The sequence below is a fragment of the Mauremys mutica genome, chromosome 18, assembly GCF_020497125.1.
Source record: "Mauremys mutica isolate MM-2020 ecotype Southern chromosome 18, ASM2049712v1, whole genome shotgun sequence".
NCBI classification, from domain to species: Eukaryota; Metazoa; Chordata; order Testudines; family Geoemydidae; genus Mauremys; species Mauremys mutica.
In genome coordinates this window covers 19426618-19450002 of record NC_059089.1, presented here as the reverse complement: position 1 = coordinate 19450002, position 23385 = coordinate 19426618, and the positions used below count along the sequence as shown (strand labels likewise).

General features: G+C 41.4%; 1 protein-coding gene and 1 long non-coding RNA gene across 4 annotated transcripts in view; one reads left to right on the top strand and one right to left on the bottom strand.

Annotated features, from left to right (window-relative positions):
* LOC123352625 overlaps nt 1-5816 on the top strand; it is a 29993-nt gene extending 24177 nt beyond the window's left edge. Inside the window, exon 3 of the long non-coding RNA XR_006574244.1 lies at nt 5731-5816. This is a non-coding gene — a long non-coding RNA (uncharacterized LOC123352625). The remainder of the gene's footprint in view (nt 1-5730) is intronic.
* NTNG2 (netrin G2) overlaps nt 1-15884 on the bottom strand; it is a 73663-nt gene extending 57779 nt beyond the window's left edge. The window contains exons 1-2 of one of the 3 annotated variants that reach the window (XM_044993034.1): nt 15866-15884; nt 8856-9979 (exon numbers count right to left, since the gene is read on the bottom strand). In XM_044993034.1, the coding sequence (XP_044848969.1) occupies nt 8856-9068 (213 nt within the window). In that variant the 5' untranslated portion in view covers nt 9069-9979; nt 15866-15884. Of the gene's footprint in view, nt 1-8855; nt 9980-13411; nt 13601-15865 lie in introns of those variants that run through there. The other 2 variants (XM_044993037.1, XM_044993036.1) reach the window with 2 other exon arrangements.
* Between the last annotated feature and the right edge of the window lie 7501 nt (nt 15885-23385).

Sequence of the window (23385 nt, the reverse complement as noted above, 5' to 3'; positions counted from 1 at the left end):
GAAAAAATGTTCATCTTCCATAGAGTGGTTATAAAAATCCTTTAATACGAATACCTCTATAGAGGAGCTCAAAGTACTTTGTAAATCTTAATTTATTAAGCATCACAACTACACTGTGAAGGCAGGAAGTATCAATGTCTCCATTTTACAGATAGAGAAACTCAGAGAATCTAAAGGACTTGCCCAAGATCACAGACTGATCAGGATTAGAATTAAATGGCTCCTGGTTTCCTTTCCTATACTCAGTCCACTAGACCTTGGCGCCTCTCTAAATATCTTCAAGCCAACATGTATCATGACAATGCTACTCTTCTCCTTGAGCAAGTCACTTGAAAAAAACCTGCCTCGGTTTCCCTGTCATTAAAATGGGGATAATAATAATGACTGTTCAGTGCTTTGAGTTTCTTAGGTGGAAAATGCTATACGTGTTAAATATTATTACTTGCAGTGGTTTTTGGCCAGGATTCTGCAGCCACAGTCCTCCCCATCCTCCCGCACCTTTCAACTTGATTGACCTAACTGCAGTTTATGTATTATAATGGACAGTCCATGTGGATGCATGAGAAGCACGGGCTTTTTGACATTTTCCAGCAGAAGAAAATGTGTACCAGGTTGAACTGTTTGAATATAAACAAGGGACATCTCCACTAATGAATCTGAACTGCATAAAGCCTGTGGGTTGCTGCATATTTAGGGAAAGACACTAATTTGAAAGGCGGTATAGAATGGTACTCTCTAAAGAACTCCTGCTAACGAGGTCACTGAAAACCCCACGTGCATAATAAGTTTGACAAGTCTGAAATTTGGGCTCTTTTACTTGAGCATTGCTGAGTTGCTGTTGTATACGCATGAGTGAGCTCACAAACTAGGTCAGAAAATGAATTCATTAACCTAAGAGACCCTATGGCCTTAAATTTGTTGGCATAAGATCTGCATCTTTTTGCAATGGTCAGACATGACTAGGGCAGTTGCTCCTGCTCTCTCAAACAATCAATTGCATCTGTCAGCTCAGACAGGAGACAGCATGGAGGAAACCAGTAGTTCTCCATTAGATCTGGCTGGGAATTTTCTGGCAACGTTTTTCCTCAGAAAATGCCAATGTGTTGAAACCTATCCTTTTTGCGGGAAAGGGTCGGGTGTCAACGCATTTCTTGTCTTGAAACATTTTCAAAAAGAGTTTCTAAATTGTCCAAACACTTTGTTTCAATATTTTCTATATGAAAAATTCCAGTTTTCTGATTCAAAATGACTAAGAAACTTGACCAAGACCAGGCCAAGTGAGCCAGTTGCAGAGGTGGTATTAAAACAGAAGAGTTCCTAATTTAGATTGCAAAGTCCTCAGAGCAGAAACCTGTCGTATTAATTATCTGTAAAGTGCCATACACTGCAATCTATAAATAACAATACCATTAACAGAAAAAAGTTCTCTAGTTCCGTGCATTATCCTGTGCCCTGGGTCTGTGTTTGTTCCACTTAAAGGAAACTCCATACCACTGACAAAGAAAGAAATAACCTCTTGCTTTTCCTTTTAAAAATCTGCTAAGTCCTCCCTAATACTTTCCCCTTAATATGAACTCCATGAATTTTACTTGAAGTGCCTAACAGTAACACACATTGCTGCAGCCTACCTAGGGAAAGAATATAAGCACTAAGAGTGTTCTTTCCACTAGACCACAATGCCTCCTATACACAACTTTGGAGTAATTTCCATAGAACGCTATTAAATTATATAGGACTTTTCCACAGCGGTAAAAATATCTCATTCCCTCTCCTTCAGAGGGGTTAGCCGAAAGTTCACTGTGTCAATTAAATCCATTTGGCAGCCTAATTTTGTATCACCATGTTTTTCCATCAACATTGTGAGAAGATTTGATTGTATCGTGGGACATTATTCTTATACCAAGATGAATCCTGCTTCATGCATTTAAAAAATCATTGAACCGATTTAGCTAAAGCTTGTGTGGGCAACTCAATCTACACAGTAACTTCTAATTTAAGGCTGGAGATGCACTCCCTCTTAGAGTGCATCTACACAGCAGCTGGGAGACCGACAGACACGCACTAGTTCTGCTTGAGCTAGTGTGTTTAAAAAAATTGTAGTGTGACTGCAGGTGATGGCTTGAGTTAGTTGCCCAAGTTTGTACCCAGCAGGTTAGGTGGGATTGTACTTGTGTGGTTAGCCCAAGCTGCTGCCCATGCGGCGGGGGCCAAATTGCTATTTCTAAGCACTAGCTGAAGCAGAGCTAGCACGTGTGTCTACCTGCACTGGGAATCATGCCTCTCAGCTGCTGTGTAGACCTCAGGCTCTTTTTGTACAGTACGTCTACACTAGAAATACTACAGCAACACAGCGGTAGCTCTGTAGGGTATACGCTTACTACAGTAATGAAAGGGGTTCTTCCATCACTGTAGTAAATCCACCTCTCCGAGAGACGGTAGCTAGGTTGAGGGAAGAATTCTTCCGTCAGCCTAGCAGTGTTTATGCTGAGGCTTAGGTTGGCTTTATTATTTCACATAGGAGCATAACATTTTTCACAACCCTGAGTGAGTGATGTAGTCAAGCCAACCTAACTTTGTGGTGTAGACCTCTCAGATTATTAGAGCATTCAAACTCTGTGGTACCTAAGAATAACCTTTGGTTGCTTTTGCAGCTGGAGATGGAAAATTTTAATACATATTGGGGTCTGGCAGCAGGCAAGGAGTCATCAACCTTAATTTCAAATGCAGCAGTCAATGCCACACTGACATCAGTGATGTTGATGAAGGTGATTAGGAATAGGAACCTAACTCAGAGTCCTACCCAGCCCTTCCTCCCAGACTTGGAAGTAATACTGATCAATGGATGGGACTGGTGTATTAGAAAACCTTTCACTCCTGATTTAAAGAAATAATAATGCTTTGTTGCTTGCTCTTCTCCCATCACTTTCCTCAGAGGAACTCAAACCATTTAAAATGTTTAATTTAGCATCATAACACCACAGCATTGGTAAATATGGTGCTCCCAAGCTTACAAATGGGGAGGAAAAACAATGTCACAAAATGGTATTTGCCAACCCTGCCCCCAGCCAAGTAGTTACATTAGGTTTTTGACAGGTAAGTAAAATATCATTCAGAATTTCATCATCTTCATGTTAGAGTAAGAGGCTAGATTTTGTGCCTGGGCTGATAAATTTTGGCATAAAGAAGTGAAATGACTTTCCCACGGTCATACAACAAGTCAGCAGAAGAGCTGTAAATAGAACTGCAAGGAGCTCTGACTCCCAGTCCCCGAGTCAAACCAATGATGTTTTAAAGTCAGCAGAAGGTAGGCTTGAACTTATAAAAAGAAAGCGGGAAAGTGGATACGTGTATTTGTCATTGCTCATGTATGCTCCGAGATCACGAACACATCACATGCAGTTTCACACTTGAAGTTTTACCAGTTTTCTGGACTCAGCTCCAGTACCGTAGGTAATATAAAACAGACAGTGAAGTTGGCTTGTTTATTTCCTGCCAGTATGTTGTGTGAGGTTGCGGGGTGGGGGACACGGACATTTTAGTCGTGGCTCAGGCTAACAAGAATTGTTAAACTATCAATTGCTCTAACCACTAGATTTTTTTTTAAACAACCCCCATTTTGGTCTGGCTTTAAAACAAGGAGGGAAACTTTCAGAAATAACAAAATTAATCAGTGGTGTAAAGACCTAACATGAGGAGCCATTCAGAGAAGTTAGCCAGGAATTAACACATGTCACATGTAGCTGGAGATGTAACAAATAAGTGGAGTTCTTTCCTTTCACAGACTCCTGTCAAAATCAACAAGCTATATTTACAGATGAAACAATGCTGATGGTGTAAAAAGTACCCCGACCCATCAGGGCTAAGAGCCCTGCCCTGTGTCAAAGAGCACCATGTGAATGAGGATGGGCACCCCCAAAACCTCTGCAAACAAAGGCTAATTCACAATGGAAAGATGGGCTGCATGGACCACGGAGGTATTATAGCACACAGTGACAGCTCTCTGTAGCATTAATCAACAACTAATTACGTGGATTACAATTTTGGACATTACCTTGCTGTCGCACCTTTCTATTACCTGAGGGCTGTAGCTGAGCATTCCCCACCCTGATCAGAATGCACTTGTTATAACTAGCTGGGAACCCTAACATTTGCCTGGGTTTAGGGCAGAGAATGTGTCTTTTCAGTGCCTGTAAGTTGCACTGTAAACCTACACAACTGTGTTAATCGTAAATAATTATTTTTCCAGGTCTGCAAAAGACTAAAAGTACAAATGTCAAATTCTCTTCTCAGTTCCATCAGTTCATACTCAATAGGGGCTGTCTCTGTATATCACAGAGGAGAATTTGGTCCAAAATATCTGGATACCGGACAGTGTTTTATTAGCAAGGCCATATTCTGCCACTCACCCCTCAATACAACAGCTTGATGACAAAATAGCTTTGTATCAGGTAATGCAGAAGCATGCTACTGCACCCACAAAAACCCATAGAAAGATTTTCTATAGAGCAGCAATTCTTACTTTCTCTCATTTGAAATCTGGTTTTAGCTGTTGTAGCACACTGCATCTGGTCTCTGAAATTTCACCCTACCCCCAAGCATCCTTGGTTAAGAGATCTATTTCCTATTAATTTCCAGTCTCACTTTTAGATTAATTCAGGTTCTTATTTATTCATCCATCCATCCATCCATCTTCCCCTCCCCACCCCTTTCCAACCATCATGAAATTTACAATTAGTTTTTTCAGGTGACCCTGCCAGAAGGGCACTGACAAACAGGAGAAAGTTCAAGAACTGTGAAAACAAAACCCCTGACTTTAATAATCAGCAGGAATGCGCTGTGGAGTGGAAAAAGCAGCCAGATGTGAATAGAAAATTGCTTTAGAACTGAGATGGTACAGTTTTTGCAATCCCCCAGACATCCACCTCAGCCTATCACATGCCACTTTTCAAATATCATCTGAAAACACTCCTCTTTCAGACTTGTTACAGTTTTAGAGCCTGATTCTGAAGGCTGCAGAGTGTCTCCTTGACTTCAATATGAGTTGAGGGTACCACACAGACTACATTCAACATCTTGCAGGTTAGGCACCTTAACATGAGCTCCTGTGAAGGACTCTCCTCCTACATCCATTTTTAACAATGCCAGGTGTTTATATCACAATTTCCTCTTTATCTACTTTGAAGTTTTTAATGTATTTATGAATCTTGTGTATAATTTTATTTTTATTTCAGTTGTCTGTACGGTGCCCTGAACACACATTGGCACTGAGTGCTTAATTAGTAATAAAATTATTATTTTAACTATATGCATAGCAGCCTGCCATTACAGAAGACACCTGAGAGAAGAGAGATCAAAACAGACATCATAAAATTTACTCTGCTAGAAAGCCATGCTCTGAGGAGTGTCTACCTGTTCTGCATCGGTAATTAAAAACTAAAGAGGAGAGCAAATGATTGAATATTTTACTATCAGCTCAACAGGAGAGCAAAAAGTATGTGGAGAATGTAATCATACACCATAGTTAGCTTTGCTATACAGCATCTAACACAACATTTGTGGGAGTTGCTAAACCTGCAATTCTTGAACACAGCGACTAAGGATTAGAAGCCACAATGACTGATGGGGAGCCCTGGGATTTTGCTCATGATCTCCTTTATACAGGGCCTATATTCTTTGCTCACATCCCTCATTCCCCCACTTTAGATTGTCTTCTCCTTTCTGTGTCAATAGGTGCTAAGTCACCACACGTGCCCTGTGACTGAAACAACCACTTCTTCCAAGACTGGCTCGCTCTCTGCTGACCACAAGGGGCTGCTCAAGGGTAAGGGAGCATATACCATTCTCCATGACAGAAGCTGTGAAAAGTTACCATGGTGGCCTTCCAGCCAAAGGTGCAGAAGTCCTAAGAGTTAGACTCTGTCCTAGGTTTCTCTCGTAGCAGCACATTGTTCTACCCACTGAATATTGGGCTGGCTGTCTGCTCTGCTTAAGTTTTATTATTACATTTCTATCTACTGTTATATGCAGCATTATCATATACCTCTTTACGCCTTTAGAATTTATTCAGCATTGGGAGAGACAAGGGGTTTGGTGAGGATGGCCCAGGAAGGGCAAATGGCAGCTTAAGCTGGGGTTTTATAAGGCTAATTAACTAACATGATCTGTTTAATTTTTCTAAATGGGATCTCTGCTATTTTGAATTATGTTAAGCACCAGGAGTTTGAGAAAGCGGCTATAAAAATCAAAATAAAAGGACCAAAATGCACAGGATGAACAGATACGTTAACTGAAGAGGCTTCAAGTGTCACGCTCTACCTTCATGATATAATATTTTACCATTGGGCTATGATGGGGGAGTTATTACATAATTCCTAGGTTCCCAGTTCCCCCAGGTACTTATTTAACTGCACTGTAGCAGAGACACTTGAGACCCTAATTCCACCATCAGCTATGCATGCTTAACTCCCATGAATTGTAATAACCATTGCAAAAGTGGGTCTGGGAGCATAATTTGTCACAATATAGAAAACGACTTACAATTAAATACTTTTGTTTCAAATTTGTTTGTTCTTCAGGGAATGCACCTGGGTGCATTTTGTTGCAATACAAGTTAAAACTTTAACAAAATGTCAAATTATCCCGATTGTACAACTCAGTTAATATCTATAGTAGGACTGGTATGTTTATTCTGGAGTTAGCAATGGAAGTGCAACCAAATCCATAATAATATTTTGCATTTCTAGATCCCTTGCTTTCAAGGTTCTCCAAGCAGTTCAGGTACGTTACTTAAGACACAACAATCATGTAAGATAGGAAGTATTATTGTTACATGTAATAGATGCTGGCTCATTATTGGCTAAATAAATGTATGTAATGAGTCGGTAAATTTCTAACAGTTACCTCCTGACAGGTCAACAACACCAAGGTCTGACGCAGTGTTAACCAGGGTACATTGGCAAGAAATTGCTTCCTGATGAATTCAGTGAAATCTGTTGTTCATCTTTTAATCCCTTTGCAGCCAATCAGATAAATGGAAATCTACGCTTCTAGACTGACTTATCAATAGTTAACTATTTTCTTGTGGACCTATAACTTCATCTGTCCTACAAGAATGTTAGTTTAAAAGGGAAAACTGTTACACATTTGGAATTAGTGGACTTAATTGCTAGATGTTGCTAATGAAAATACTGTGAACATATATAACAATACAAATGTTGGCTTCATATTTTGGTGAACTTTTAAGATTTGGCATCAGTTAGCTTTAGGTCAATATTTTCCTCTTGGGACAATAAATCTTGATTTTTCTCAAGAGAAGTAATGAGCTGCTTGATTTGCCTATTTTACAGATAGGGCAACTGAGGCAGAGTTCAAGTGGTTTAACTAATCTTAAATTAAGTCAGTGTTAGAGTGGAGAATAGACACTGAGAATCCTCACTCGCAGCCAGTTGCTCTAGCCACTAGACAATACTGCCACCTCATCACAAATAACTGGTGATTTAGAATTTGTAAAGAAGAAATTTTCCCCTTTCAATGCCATTGGGATGGAAGCCTCTTCAGTACACAGTTTGATTGTTGTAAGTCTTCCCTAAAAATGTGATTTGATTTATTTTATTTTTTTTTTACTCACCATGGTTCTAACGTTGTATAGTTAGGAAAGGACTTTTAAACCATATTGCTTTGCTGTTTGTTTTGACCTCTGCACTCTTTAAACAAAGTAATCCTTGTGAATTACAAATCAAATGGTCCAGCCGAGCTTTGTGGTGCACTCAATAAAAGGCAATGATTAATATTTAAGGGAAAACAGGTTAAAGATTTTAAATACAAGAGTGAGTGTCTGGCTACGGTGCCTCTTCATGTTGAAGATGGAGAAAAGAAAAGGGATAGGCTTCAGGGATTTCTCCCTATGAAGCTGTTTGAGATGCAGGAGTCTTGCATGCAAGCCACCTACCTACATGGACTAAAATAGCCCTTCCTCTCTATTCAGCACCCTAGCGCACACTTACAGAACATCTACTTATCATTGATAAAATATGGCTCCTGAGATTAGGATTCTGTGCCATTGACATAGGAGTACAGTGAACTACGCAGGCCTTTGGATCCAGATTTTCAGAAGTGCTCTGCTCCCATTAGGCACTAATTAAGTGGACATTTTCAAAAGATGGATGCACACTGGGCACTGAGCTCTTTTGAATATCTGGCCCCTATTGTGGGAGCTTTGAAAATCTGGCCCTAGTAACCTAAAAACATCATCCGTCCCAAACTGATGATAAAACAATTGATCTTCAGCTTCAGTGATTCTTCCTTTGATCTAAGGACTGTATTCATTATTCTGTTCTGTGAGACAGCACTATCCCCCACTCTTAGGCTGTTCTGCTGATATTTACATGTTGCAGCAAAAGATATGACAGGGGAGTTTCTAAGAAAGATGAATGCTATTGGGAGCCAGACATGTAGTATAATACTGATTGCATATTTCATTCACAGGCCTCAAAATCATTTTACAAACAGTTACTTACCACGCCTGTGCGGTGATAAGTATTCTTCCCAGGCCACATATGGGGAAACTGAGATCCGAGGGAGGATAAAGTGATTTCGCCAAGGTCTCACAATGAGTCAGTGGCAGAGTTGGGAATAAAACTAAGGTGTTCAGAAAGGACAATGAGGAGAACAGTATAAGAATCTAAATAGAAGAGCTGATTTCAAGTTTCTTGTTCTAACTACCAAATCACAGTGGCACTCTGATCCAGGTTATCCTTATTACCCATTGTCTCAGAGCAACAGTACTCTGGCCCTGATGACATAAGCATAATTAATTACTACGTCAACTAGGAAAACAAAGGAAACCAAATACTTACATGAGTACAGAATCTCTCAGGGGGGTCCCCACAGGTGATTCCTGGTGGATCCACTCTCACTGTCACATAGTCCTTCATTCGCATGGCCTTGGGCTGGCACGCATAAAACTCCCATGATGGGCCATCATCTGTGGTCACCCAGGATTTGCAAATGTCATAGTGTCCCATGGCCAGAGGGAGACAGTGCAACAGAAAAGCAACCAGGTGCAGCATGGCAACCGAGACCAAGCACAGGGTCCCTGGGCAAAGGAAATGCCTAGAGTCCCAAGAAAGGCAGCTACTGGACTAGGGGTTACTGTCAGGATCAGCATGGAAACTTCTCATCTAAAAAACTATCTAGCCTAAGAGATCCAGATGACAACAATGGTCCAGCTCTGTATGCTGCGTTCAGACAAGAAAAGTCTCTTAGTACAGAAGCCAAGTTTGCAAGTCACTTGATCTGGAGAATTATGGACAGCCCTTCCAGAACTGCTGATCAGCGGTCAAAAGTCTTCCTTAACTTAATGGGGTTTTTTTTGTTTTGTTTGTTTTGCATAAAAGATCTTCTACATCAGTGTGAAAATATCTAGAGGTGACTCTACTCAATCAATAGAGCTCTCAAGTTCTGATTCGGTGATGAAATTTGATAGGAGAAAAATTGGAGAGGCTATGTGATGAGCCTAGATGAAGTTTTCTTTAACCTTTTCATCTGCTACCAATGTATAGCTTTTTTTAAAGTGCCTTAAACTGTGGTGTGCCTTAAATAATTACTTTTTTAAAAAAACTTTATTTAAAAAAATATTTAAGTGACATTATTATCTCTGTTACCTTGAAATGGGAGACTCTTTGGACCTAAACTTTACTTCTTTTAAAGGGCAACCTTTCTGACAACATAATTTGGATGGTAAATTTTGCAAGCCATCTAAACAGATTGTCCTATGGTCACTTTATTGAAAATATGACCATTGACTTGTTTGTTTGTTTTTTATTTTGCTTCTTGCACTGGTGACGAGGCATGCACATAGGGCAATTTCTGGCTGATAATGCCAAGTTTCCAAAGCTTCAGCTACAGACCATCCAACTACCTGAGGTCTTGTTTCTTGTTCATTATAAGGGGAAAAGGAGAGCTCATTAGCAAGCACCACCTGCAACAAATTAAAAGACAGATTAGCTGGAAGAAAGGGGGAGAAGGTGAAACAAGGTTTGCAAGAACACAACTCCTATGAAATATACAAAAATTAGGCTGAGCTTTCTAGGAGTCATGAGATTTAAAAAAGCTTGTAAGTGAGATATACAGCTTTAATAAAAAAAATCCATATTAAAATACTTATAGGTGTTCTATTGTGTAGAAGGTTTGTATCAGTAGCTACCTCCTTTAAGGGTATCTGATTTTTAACAGTATCTAAAAAACAATAGCACTAATGGATCTCTAAATTATATCAAGAAGAAATGATAGGTCATTAGCAGATTGAGAATGGACCATGAATAGGTAGACAGACAAGAGGGATAGACAGACAAATTGATAGTCTTACAAAATAAGCAAATAAATAAGGTAGCTAGGCAGACAAATACACAGTCCAGTATCCACAGACAGGATTTATTTGCACAATAACATTTAATGAAAACAATTTAAAGTACTAATAACATTTAAGGTTTTCCTAATACACAAAGATCAATGACCTCTCCCAGTATTCATTTCAGATTAAACAAAAGAATGTGTAATCTTTTCCTCTCTTGCCACTAGAGTATAAAAATCGCAAGTAATCACAAAACAAAATAAGGCAAACTTCTCTCAGCATTAGTCCCAAGATAGTTCTATAATAAGAGGTGTGAACTCTGTTTTCAGAACAAAAACTTGAGCCATGACTAATTCTCTTTCCACCTGAATCTACAACTCCCCTTCCCTCTCCAGAATTTAAAGATGACTTTGCCTGCACAGTGTGTTCAGTATTTGCTTTATCATGAACCTTGGTTACTATGTGAAACTCTAGGTTATAGATCCATTGATCCATTTTAGGGGGATTCATACATCTATGTTAACATCTCCCTCCCTCCCTGCCCCCTTTCTTAGACTGAAGGATTTCTGATTGAGATGAATGAACGCAGAAAAGAAAACCCATCTTTCATGCTTCATCTCTAGCTGTTCAAAGGAGAGCCCGTTATAGCTTCATTGGCCCTGAATAAACTCCCAACAAAAGAATAGTATGCTATTTTTACATTGGGTAAATTTAGTAAAAATAATAAAATGGTGTGACACAGAAGTGTCTATAAGCCCTGCTGACATCAGAGCTGTCTTCTTGATTGTAAAAGTCTGTGCCTAATTATTACATCAAATTGGTCACCGCCAACTGTTAAACAACATCACAGAGAAGTAGAGATTTCGGCAGAACACACAAACCAAGTAAGGTAATTTTCTGTCAATGGGCACTTCATGCTGTTATCTTTAAGAAATTATTTTCATAACCTTAAAAATAACACATTTTGCACTTGAACGGTTGACAGAGGGAGAAGCTTAAGAAGGAAAGAATCTATAATATCTATTAGTTGTTTTGTTATATTTGCTAAATATCACACATTCCCAAGGAAATAAGTCTGCCTGATAATTTATTTACAATTAGTCAAACAAGCACATTGTCTCCTTGTTATAGTTGTTGTGTCAATGTTTTAACATTACAGATGTTTTGCAGAAATAATTCACAATGTTGCTCTGAAATAATGACATAAAGCTAATATGGAAAAATCTTTGAAACTACAGGTTTCACCCTGATCGGTTTTGTTTTGTCCTTGGAAAATAAATCTTCACCTGATATTATTAAGAAACTGTAGTTCATGGGAACAAATATAATCAATGCTCTTTATTTTCCTTCAAGAGTACTCAGCAGTCACAAGGGACTGATAGCCAAAGTATTAAAAAACACAAAATTAGATTTTATCTGGGTATCTGGACTTAGCTCTTTCCTTTTTTTTTATTGGATCAACCCTTTATTGAAATAACGAGACAACACTGAGTCACAAAACACTGCTCTGGAATTAAGTACAGAAAGTAAACTTGATGGACTTCTCAATGTTCTTTCCAGAAGTGTCACCTGGAACTATAAAAATCAAAAAAAGACTGACACACACTGTGTGCAAGGAGACTTTTTTAATCCCCTCTCTCTCTTTTCCAGGATAATAATACCCCCTTTTAATTCATTCTAAAAAGCAAAGTTAGAACATGTACCCTCAGCATGTAATATGGCAGGCACATGATGTTGCAAAGCTCAGAGAAGAACCATATTCCCAACAGAAAGATTGAAAATCTCACTCACATTTAGCTGCTATCCTTAATGCATTTGTGGTTCCACATAAATTGATGCTGCTTTTTTTTTTCTTTCTTACCCCTTGTAAAGTTTTACATAAGGACTTTGAGATCATTCAAGGACTAATGTCAGAAAGCAGGCAAAATAGGAAATTAGATGTCAACGTAATATGATGATCTCTAGCTTTGCATCACTTATTCTGAAACTCTAAAAAAAAGTTTAAGTGGAGAAAACACCACTTCCTTGGCACAAGAAGGATGAAAGCTTGAGAAATAATCAAGAGTGTACTTTGCAAGGACAGTACAACTAACTTTAGAGAAAGAAGGTGGAGGAAAATAGCTCCAAACAATTTGTTTGGAAATTAGAGCTTGTTACCAGGGGACTTTGCTGTTAGTCTCTACCTTACATCTCTGTCAGTTAAGGAAAACTGCAGGCACTGAAAATTCCAAGGTACTGGTTAATTTCATAAAAGTTTTCCTGCAGAAAGTTCAGTGCAATCAATAATAATGTGAGGCTTTTAAAAATATTTGTCCAGATAATATTGCACTTGGGATTTGTGTGTCCTTATAGTTCTGCAAAGCCTCCCCTAATCACAAAAATCAATGCATCATCTCTTTACAATAAGTAGAGCAGAGTAAACCATTTAACAGCTGCCTAAACATATGCAGGCAAACAAATTACTGCATAGGTGCACTTTATTCATAAAAGCCAGGAAGAGAACCAAGAGAGGTTTTGTTTGTTTCCTGCTACTTTGTGTATTTTCCAAACAAATCAGAGCTCTATTTTATATATATTAAATATGAGCATGCAAAGCAGCCAGTCAAGGTAGAGCTGGGGAGGGGAGGGGATGGGCAAGGCGGACGGAGAAGTTTGATAGAAAAGACTGGAGTAAGCCACACTATAACTTCACACCTTTAAAAACTGCTGGACTGTTAATCTCTTGCCCAAACACCCGGGGAAAGCCGCCGTGGGAGCGATGGGTTGGTAACAAATCATCCTCTCCAAACAATCCTTCCCATCCCTATCACAATTCAAACAAAATTAAAGAAGCGGGCAGGGCACCTCCGCCAGTGGCCCCCCTCTTGCTAACTAACTTTTGCCTCGGCTCATGCCCGGGGAGGTGGATGCTTTGGCCAGCCTCCGAGGCAGGCTTCCCACCCGCCTGCCGGCTTTGCACAAACCCAGGGAGCGGAGGGTGGCAGCTCCCTGCTCAGCGATACGGGGGGCCCCTCCCCACCTCCGAATCCATCCCCCCCCCCCAGCCCCGGGATTCCTTACCGGGGCTCGGCGCTGCTGGAGCCGGTGCGGCGAGGGAGGTGCCGCCGGAGCTCCGTGCCAGGCGGCAGATGCACACGCGTCCTCTCCTCCCGGCTGGGTGGGGAAGGCTGCTCCCCCACCCCGCGGCTAGGACCAACCTGCCGGGCAGCGTCCCTGGGCTGGGCTGCGGGGGAGGAGCGGGGCTGCGGGGGGGGTGTAGCCCCCTGCCCCCCGTCTCCAGGGGGGGCCCGGAGCAGGAGAAAAGAAGTTTAACTTTTTCCGACCGCCAACACCCCCGCCCGTTCCCCGCCCCCCACCCCTCCAAAACCAGCAGTACCAATGGAAAGGCTCATCCGCGCGCCTGGCCGGGTGCCCCTCTTCCCGGGCAGGACCAGCCCATTCCCCGCCTGGAGCTCACGGGCAGATGGCCGGGAGCTTTATGAAATCTCCCTCCTCCCCCACCCTCGCTCGCTCCTCTCTCGCAAGTTAATGCCGAGGCTCAAATCCTTCTGCCATCACTTTCAATCACAGTCGTTGCTTTTATCTCAGTGCCTGATCCAGGCTGCGTAACTTCCTCTGTGGAGCTTTACCACACCATCCCGCCGGCCAGCAATGTGCTTCTTAAAGGTGCAGGGAAGGAACTGCAGGGGCGGGGGGAGCGGAGCGGAGCCAAGGAAGAAAAGGCAGCAGCAGGCAGAGGATGTCTTGGGCAGGTCTGCAAAGCGTCCTCAGCTTTCAGCACCACACGCTTGGACTCTGGGAGCATGCAGACAAAGCATCTGCCCAGCCCCCAGGGACACCCCCCCACACACACACACCCATGTGATTAATGTGCATATCTACATCAACCGAATAATGCGCATGGTTAGCTTTGTATAATGTTATTCCAGGAATATGTGCAGTTCTCCTTTCTGGGTAAGTTTCACTGCCTCTGATCAGATAACAAAGGGTCTGGAGAACTGGGTGTGCCCCTCTTCACAAGTTGGGTGGGGAGTTGGCTTTTTTTTTGTTTGTTTTGGTGCTCTGTTTTTGTTTTAAAGATATTAGCTGGTTCCAGGGGACCCAGGTGGCCAGCCCTTTGTGATTCAGCGTGCGTGCCGTGAGCTCTGCGTCCAGAAATCTTGGGATCATGCTTCTCCTTTACTCTAAAGGGATAGTACAAATAAGGCTATGGGGTGTGGGTGGGTGTTTGGGGTAACGGGGGGTTGGAATTAAGGCGGGGGGGACTCAAGCAGGAGCTCCTGAGCCTGTTAATCAGATGATAAAGAAATGCCTTGGTAATGGTGGGATGTGCTTTTGGATTTAACCAAAACAGTTTTTCTTACATGAGACTGGGGATTATCATGGAAATCTGTAATGCCTGATAACACTTTCCCAGCACCAGGAAGCCGGATCAGTAGGTTTTGAGAGCAACTCTCCTGAGACCAAGAGGCCCGGGAGAAGAATATGCAGACTACAGCTATGGACTGGTGGTTAACTCAAGGGCAGGTGAAGGTGCTAAACCCCTCTCTGCATCAGGTCCCATCATTCTAATGTAGGGCCTCAACATAGATGGGTACTGAAAGGCAGGATCATTCCTAAACATACAGAGGCAGAGAAGGGTCCAAAGAGAGTGGCACATTCTTGGTGTATACAAAAACAAAGATGAGGGATTTATAGGAAAAATCCAGAGAACATACCCCACCAAAATAAATATGTCTGTTCCTTCCTTCTGAACAAACCTTCAGTAACTTCCCAGCCAGAAAATGCATTATCCATCCCTTATATGTTTCTGTGGTTTGCATTATCATTTGCTAACTGTATTAGGTCATAGCATTTGCCTTGGTCCACAACTCTGAAACCTTAATATGGCTTTCCCCATCTAGGAATTCCATAAATACATGCAGAGGGATCTCTCTGTCCTGAAGCTGGGTGGATGTAATTTAGAATTACCCCAGGGAAAGGGGAAATATAAAAACAATGTCTCAAGGCCAGGTTGTGGTCCAAACTATGTGCCAGCACAGGATATAAAGAGGAGTTCACCTGCAAGGCCCCCTTGACTTTGGGTCTGGATGCCATTTAGAGGGGTTGGGGTGGGAGAAATCTGGATCCACTTCCACCCATCCAATTTGCTGGCCAGTGAGCAGATTACTACTCTCCATATACCATTTTCATTGTAATGTTTATTTCATAATAGCAATATTACTTACATATAGGGCATTGCCTGGGGATTCATGATTGGCTAATGTCCCCAGGCTTCACAGTGTACCGTCAGCTCCTCCCCATGGTCATTAATCCCCTGGAAATTCCCCGTGTCTTACCTATTACTGCTTTATTAAATTTGATGGTATAGTCACAGGATAAAAATGAGTTGGTATTTTATTTTCATTCTCTCTAATAGCTATGGCAAGGACCGAGTAGTGTGCTATTTATTGACATCAGAGTTAAATGTTATGTATGCATCATTGGGTTTCAACTGAAAACTAAAACACTTACAGGAGAAGTCACACTTCTAAACTGCTCTGCATTTAAGGACAACTCCAGTCATATGGTCAGCCCTGCAAAGTTCCAAAACTCAACATAATACTTAAATACACATAGGTAAAATGTGCTATCTTAAAGCACTTTACAAGCATTAACTAAGCATCACAACTCCCCATAAAAGCAGCTAAGTATTGCTATACTCGTTTTACAGATGACAAAATGAGGCACAGGGAAGTGACTTGTCCAAGGAAACATAACAATCCAGTAATAAATTCAAGAATGGGAATACACTGTCTCTACTTCAGGAATAATCAGAAATAATTGAATGTTAAGGTTTTAATTACAGTTTGGTATTTCTGATCTTTGTTTTGAAAAGATAAATTATTTGTGAGACTAACCAAAAGAGGAATCCAAAGGAAGAAATGATTAGCCAATCTATAACTGGCTGCGATTCTAGTTATACAACCCAGAAGAAAAAATGGTGAATAAACAATATTTAATTTTTTTAAACTTGCATTATTTTTAAAAATATATTGTTGGTGATTATTAATGCTGAGAACTGTTTCCCGCCTTATGAAATTTCAGTGCTGAACAAAATAGGTGCAATTTTCCTTTAAGGTCCAATTATGCCATGTGCTTACTCAGACTGAGTAGTACTTTACTACACAAGTAGTCCCCAACTGAAAATCAATGGGACTGCTTTGATATTCAATTACTACAGGCTGAGTAAGGCTGAAGAATAAGGCGCTTAATATTTAATTCAGTTTTTGCTCCAGAAGAGATTAGTCCACAAAGTTTCGGGGGCCAAAGTGTAAACAGATGCGACTCCACTGACTTCAGCAGAGTTGCACTGATTTACACCACAGCTGCATTTGGCTCTGCAAGTTCAAAAGGCTGAATGTGGTTTTGACATGTCGAAGAGGGTGAACAAATGTAGAGGTAAGGTGCTTACCCAATTCTACACCCAGTGACCTAAAGTAATTGAGAATAGTTCGAAGTACAAAAAAGTTAAACGTTGTGCATGGCGAGGCTAAATTTTGTGCTGGTGTAAGCCGAATCAGTCTCCCTGAATTCAATGGGGCTACACTTGCTAACACCAGAGATGAATTTAGCCCCGAGAGCTATTCAAGATTACTGATATATTAATAATTGTACTGAAAAAGATCTTTCCTTTGAAGATACAAAGACCTATATAGCCTATAAGTAACACTCTGTATTTATAGCTCTTATCTAGCATATTGCAACCAAGGGTCTCAAAGCGCTTTATAAAGGTGGGTAAGTGTTGTTAAAACCCATTTTACAGCTTGCGTGAATTTAATGCTCACAAAAGTGTGAGGCTAATGACAGTGACCTGAGCCAAGGATAGTGCGAGACACTAATGTGGTGGGTTTCAAACACAGGTTAGCTAACATACCTCAATCACAACCTGCAACACCCTTGCTATTCCAGTCCTGGCCCTCTCCATAGTAGAGACTGCCCATTATTCCAGGCTGCAGGGCAGTTTTGTGGGGAGCATAAATGGAATGTAGGAAGAAACCACTAAAGTCATTTTCACTTGGGACCTAAGTGAGGAGTCCTGAAGTGAAAATCAGTGCACTCTGGGTCTGAACCTATGTCCCTTAAAGTCAATTGCAAAACTCCTATTGACTTTGTTCATACAGGATTAGGGCCTACTCACTACCCCACCCATTGTACCTTCCTTGCTGAATATGAAAAGAAATCCTAAATTGTTAAGACTGGGTAAGGGACCATTTCCCAGCTATTTGCCCTTCATATGAAAATAAAACGAGTGTATTTTAAAACACTGCGAGGCATGGTATTTTGCACTCAGGGTGAAACTCTGAAATCCTGCACAACGCCTGAGGAACTGAGCTTTGAGTGGCTTTGGCACGTGGAGAAATCTACCCCACCTCCCAAATGTGGAGACTGCAGTGCTGCACATTAGCAGATGCTGCTTCAACCTGTGGGCTGGAATAACAGTTACCATCCAGCCACACCTGTTAGCAGGAGTATTCTGAGCCACTGGATGTGTGTAAGTGTGGATCTGATGTTTCTGCAGCTCGGAGAGCTTTACATGGGCCCTTAGTGAATGTTACCCTCACTGATTAAATAACCAAAGGAGCAATGACTGTGCTCTCTAGAGGGAAGATGCTGTCTATTTCCTGCCAGAGGGACAGCTGGAGGAGGGGGGTGGGATTTTCAGCATGCAAGCACTTAGACAGATCAAGGAAACTGGGATGCAAAGCATTTTAGGTTATGAAAGGTTGTTGTGCAGGGAAACATGAAGCTGCTGTTCTGTGAAGGCGATAATGCTTCTCAAAATGCTTGTGCAAGCCAAACTGCTTAACCATGATAGGTCATTGCCTCTTTAAGGGAAAGAAGCATCACAAGTTAAAAAAAAATGTTTTCTCCACCTTCTTTTCTGAAAAACTTTGATCAATTAAACATTACTAAAGCACATTAACTCCAGAAAAGTTCAGCCAGGTGATGGGAAGTGCTTCACCTTGATACAGAGAAAATAAGTCACTCTCAGCCCCTTGTCTTTGTTTCATTTATCAAATCACTGTATAGTCAAGCGGCGTGTCTCAGGAAGTGTTTAAGATTTATTTGATTTTTAGGAAGAGAGTGAATCCCTGAGCTCCAGCTCTGGGGGAAGAGATAAGGGTAAAGCAGGAGGGGCTTTTAGAGAAGGAATCTATAATTAACAACCCATCAGAAAGGGAATTTGCCTGTCAGCTTATTATTTAAATGGAAGCATTTGTTTGAGAGTATATCTTTTTTTGCTCCAGGGGCTTCTATGCATCCTTGATGGAGCCCTGAAGATTCCTCTAATCTCCTACTCTCTCCTCCCCTACCATCACCATACACATTTTAAAACACTTCCTCACCTCCCGTCTCCCCACTGAGGCCTAGCGTCAACCATCCTTGTGGCTAAGAACTGGAAGAGGTATTCCCTCTGAAACCCATCAGTACTGCTCCTCTACCCGCCATAGGGCTCACTGCTGAGTGATGTGAGACACTTCCTCCCATACCTCAGGGCTGTGTGCATTTCCGTTTGCAGTACTCCCAGCCGCTGTCAGCCCTGGAAAGCAAGAGATGGCAATCTTAGTCTTGAACTAGAAGTTTTCTATGGATTCTTTTTAACCCACAGTGTTTGCAGCCAGGTGCACATCACCTCTAATGGAGTTGACAGCAACAGCAAGGGTTTTTAGGTTAGTGGTTGAAGAACACGCTTGTAATGAGTGAAGTAATTGAATAAATGCTGACAATTTGATATGGAAAATGCATGATCAGCTAGCTCTAGAAGGTTGAGTTGTACTTTTTCCCTCTCTCCTTTACACTGGAATAAACATATTTATTTTTTACTGAGCAGGTGATCTGTTCAGCTGCACAGACGCAGCACATGCACATGCTGATTGCTAAATAATTGACCCAGTTATGCAAATATTGTACTCGCATCATTGGAGCTAAATAAATACATAGATATCCAATTCCAACACTCCACTTCCTCTCTACATAAATCCTGGTTGAACAATCCAGTCAATATTATGCACAATTCTATCACCAATCATGGCAGTAACATCCATATAGGAAATAAAGGTCACAATCTCTTGGCCAGAGAAAAATGAAAAAGACTCCATCCTAGCAAGTACCAGTAAAAGTTGATCATCCAATAATAACTGCGAGTCTATGCAGATTTCCCCATTGCAAACATGAGTAATACATTGTGGACGAACCTCCTCAGTAAGAGGTGGCCACCATACTCTTCAGTGTATATTCCCATTGATTTTCCCAACCTACTATCACCTCTGTTTTATCTGGACCATCTAAGTTGGAAGAGAGAGTCACAGAGCTGTGTGTCATCTGCATATCTGCAAACTGAAGACATGGTAGCCCATGCCTTCTCACTAGTCCTCCTGACTGCCTCATATATCTGCTAAACAAGAGGAAGGATAAGATGGAATCCTGTGGAGGTCCACATGTTGTGAGCATCCTTGGGTTAAGGAGCAATTGCCAATGCAAGCTTTTGGGATCTCTTTGAGGGTTAGGAATTAAGCCATTGAGCAGAGCCATCCATTCCCCGCAATGTCTCGTGGACTGTGGTTTCAAAGGCAACAAATAAATCTGAAAATATCAGCATGGATACCTCAATTTTAACCATCACTAGGAGGATACCATAACCCCAGTTTCTGTGCCATACCCAGTTCACTACCCTGCTGTCTAGGATGTCTAGATTTAACCTGCAAATTGTTATATTCATTAAGTCTTAACCTTTATGTAATTAAATTTTTTTTCTTAACTATTGATGTGGAACTGCACTTGGACACACACATGCATGCACACATATACACACACATAGGAAAAGGCAAAAATAAGGGGGATAACAATTCCATAAGAATAAAATGAATGTGAACTTTTCATCCTGGAAATAAATTCAGAGAAGTGGGTAGCACAAAAGAAGAGAAATAGGTAGAGTTGAGTTTTGTAGTCAAAGAAGAGAGGGGTGTGTGTGTGTGTGTGTGTGTGTGTGTGTGTGTGTGTGTTTACACACATATCGAGAGAGAGGGAGAGAGAAAATGCATAATGCTTAATTCATAATTATCCGGTGTCTTTAGATAAGGTCAGGACTATATCAGACCCAAGTCATCAAGTATTATATGGCCAAAATGTTATTTTATGTTTATATGTAAAATATTTGTACTTGGAGTACTCTGTAAAATATCTATATCTATATATGATTTAACAGGGAATATATTTTGGGAAAGAATTACTCTTATGTTTTTCCTATCTTCACTAGGTCAACTGTATAGGGAAATCTATGGGATTGGCTAATTCAATTTATTTGTGTTACTGGTTAAGATTTTTCAATGGTGTAACATATTTCACTTGTCTGGTAGATTTCAGAAACAACTGTAACTTCTCTCTACAAACTTCAGATGGAAGAAGAAAACCAGGTTGAGTTAACTGTTGCGAATGAGAAAGGAAGGACCGTAGCAACGGATTGTGCAATCCTTGCAGATCATTGGGGCTACTTGTGTAAATAATCGTTGCAGGATCTGGCTCATAATTTTATACCTGTAATTAATCATTCAGCCTCATGTCATACTCAACAGAAAAGTAATAGCTGCTTTGTCTGTTTAGGAGAGGGGTATGTGTGTGTGTGTCTATATATAGATACACACACACAGAGCCAGTGCTGACTGTATTGGGCTTTTTCACTCAAATTACATTTTTGTGAAAATTTATAAACTAAAATTAAAATAATCTGCAAAAACAATGAATGTGAAATACAAATAAGGGAAGAAGCATGAGATGTTTTCCCTTGTTTTTGCAACTCATGGTCACTGTGTGTAAAAGCGTATTGCATGGCAACTGCATTCACACATCTCTATAATAAAATATCCTAGCAGATGGACCCACTATTAAAGTGTACCCCCCAGATTTGCATATTTCATATTCATAACAAGATGGCACTAAGTACACATGGGATAAACAAGGCTGATACAAACACAATAGCATCGGATTAATGAAGGAGTGAAAGGATGTTGGTTTAGGGTCCCCTAAACTGCTAGGAACCCAGTTTCTCATATTAATAATCACAGCTCAGTCCAGCTCCCACTGAAGTCAAATGAAAGTCTTCCACTGATTTGAAATGCTGTTGGACTGGGCTCTTTGCTACGGCTAAGATGGGTACTTCATAAATATCAAGGGTGATAATCTTATTGAATAATGGAGACAAGCCCAAAACTCAGTATATGGATCTGGATTGTGAAGACCCCAGAGTTTGAGACTGGTCAAATCAGGGGGTTTGCTCCAGACTACTATGAAATTAGGGCCTACCTGAAATTCAGATCTTGTGGGAAGAAGAGTCCATCTATAATTTAATAAAGTAACATCCTATCAAACACTGGGTGTTAAAAAGTGGAGTTTTGGAGTCTGAAATCATTATGCCCAGATTCACAAAGAGACTTTGGCGTTGTGATGCTGAGCATTGCAACACCTAACTTTCAGGTGCCTAGAAAAATCCCAGAAACAACACTGTGATTCACAAAACCCAAGGTAGGTGCCTCATCTCCCTATACAATAACGGGGAGAGAGAGACACCTTAGAATGTGATCCACAAAAGCCAGTGTGCAAGGTGGGGAGTTGCCTAAGCCTAATGGGAGATGTCGATGAGAGGGAAGTGTCCTAAGCGCTGGCCCTCACATAGAGATAGGTGTCTAAGTCCAGGCTATAGGTAGGTGCCCATCTCTACAAGCAACTCACAGGCAGGAGCTCCTGTGACTCCAGGAGCTGGAGTCATGTGGCTGAGGCATCAAAGTTGGCTTTTGTTAGGTGCCTGCCTCATTCCACACAAAATGGCTGGAGGAGGAGAGGGTGCCAACTGTATAACTTTTAGCACAGTGGTTAGAGCACTCACTGGAGATGAGGTTCAATTCACCCCTGTGCCTGAGAGGGAGAAAGGGTTTAAATGGGGGTCTCTCCCCTCTCAGGACAGTGCTCTAACCAGGGCAAGATTTAGGGGCAGATGACCCAGGCAACCACCTGGGGTGCCAGGCTTTGGGGGTGCCAGGCTCAGACTTCTGTTTTTGATCCTAGCAACAAAAGGGAAAATAGAATATTTGAAGTAAAATGTTTCAGATATTCCCTATTTGGATTCATTTTCCACTAACCTCCTCGAATGTTCTGTAGAATCTCATGGAACCTTCCAGACTTTCTGAGAAGTACATTTTCCTTGAACCTCCTAGAATGTTGTCAGTCATGCCCTAGCAGGTGTATAAGGGGCAGGGCATCACCATTCAGTCAGTGATATAAGAATGAACTGAAGTGAAGTGAGAGCCCAGCTGCGATAGTGTGAAGTTATATTTTATAGGTGCTGAGTGAGTTTAGGCTCCTACAGGGTTTGGTGGGAGTTTTGTGGAGCCTAAAACTGGGATTTATGGGCCTAAATCCCATATTCAGATGTCTAAATCTGAGGTGTAGATTCCTTAGTATCTTTGTGAATCCTACTGTAAAATCCTTGTCATAGAATGGCCCTGTCCCCTTAAGAGGGAAGAAGCCAGTGTACCTGTGACTGGAAGCAAGCTGTGCCTCTCTCTTCCTCTTCCTTTCCCTTTCCCTCTCTCCCCTTCCCACTCCCCCTCATGGGTTTAAGAGAAGGCACCTGGGTGAGTCAGATAAGAAAGGGGCAGTGAGAGATGTAGGGTTCTTCCCTGCCAGCTCCCTAGGAATGGGGAGAGAAGCCAGGAGGCCTGGGTAGCAGGAGAGGGAGTCTCTGGAGCAAGAGGAAGGCCCAAAGGAGCATCCTGTGACCACTCTCCTGTACAAAGGGCAGACAGCTGGGAAAGACTCTGGAGAATTATGAGGCTTTTATTAAGCCTAAGGTGGGTAGATGTTGTGTTATAGCTTCAGTTAAGTTTTTGAACTCCAGCAGGGAACTCTGGAGGTAAGCTGCATGCCCTTCTGCCTGTAGGATGATTGAGACAAAGAGCTTTCGGTCATAGATGGTGGTGGAGCCGGAACCTTTTGAG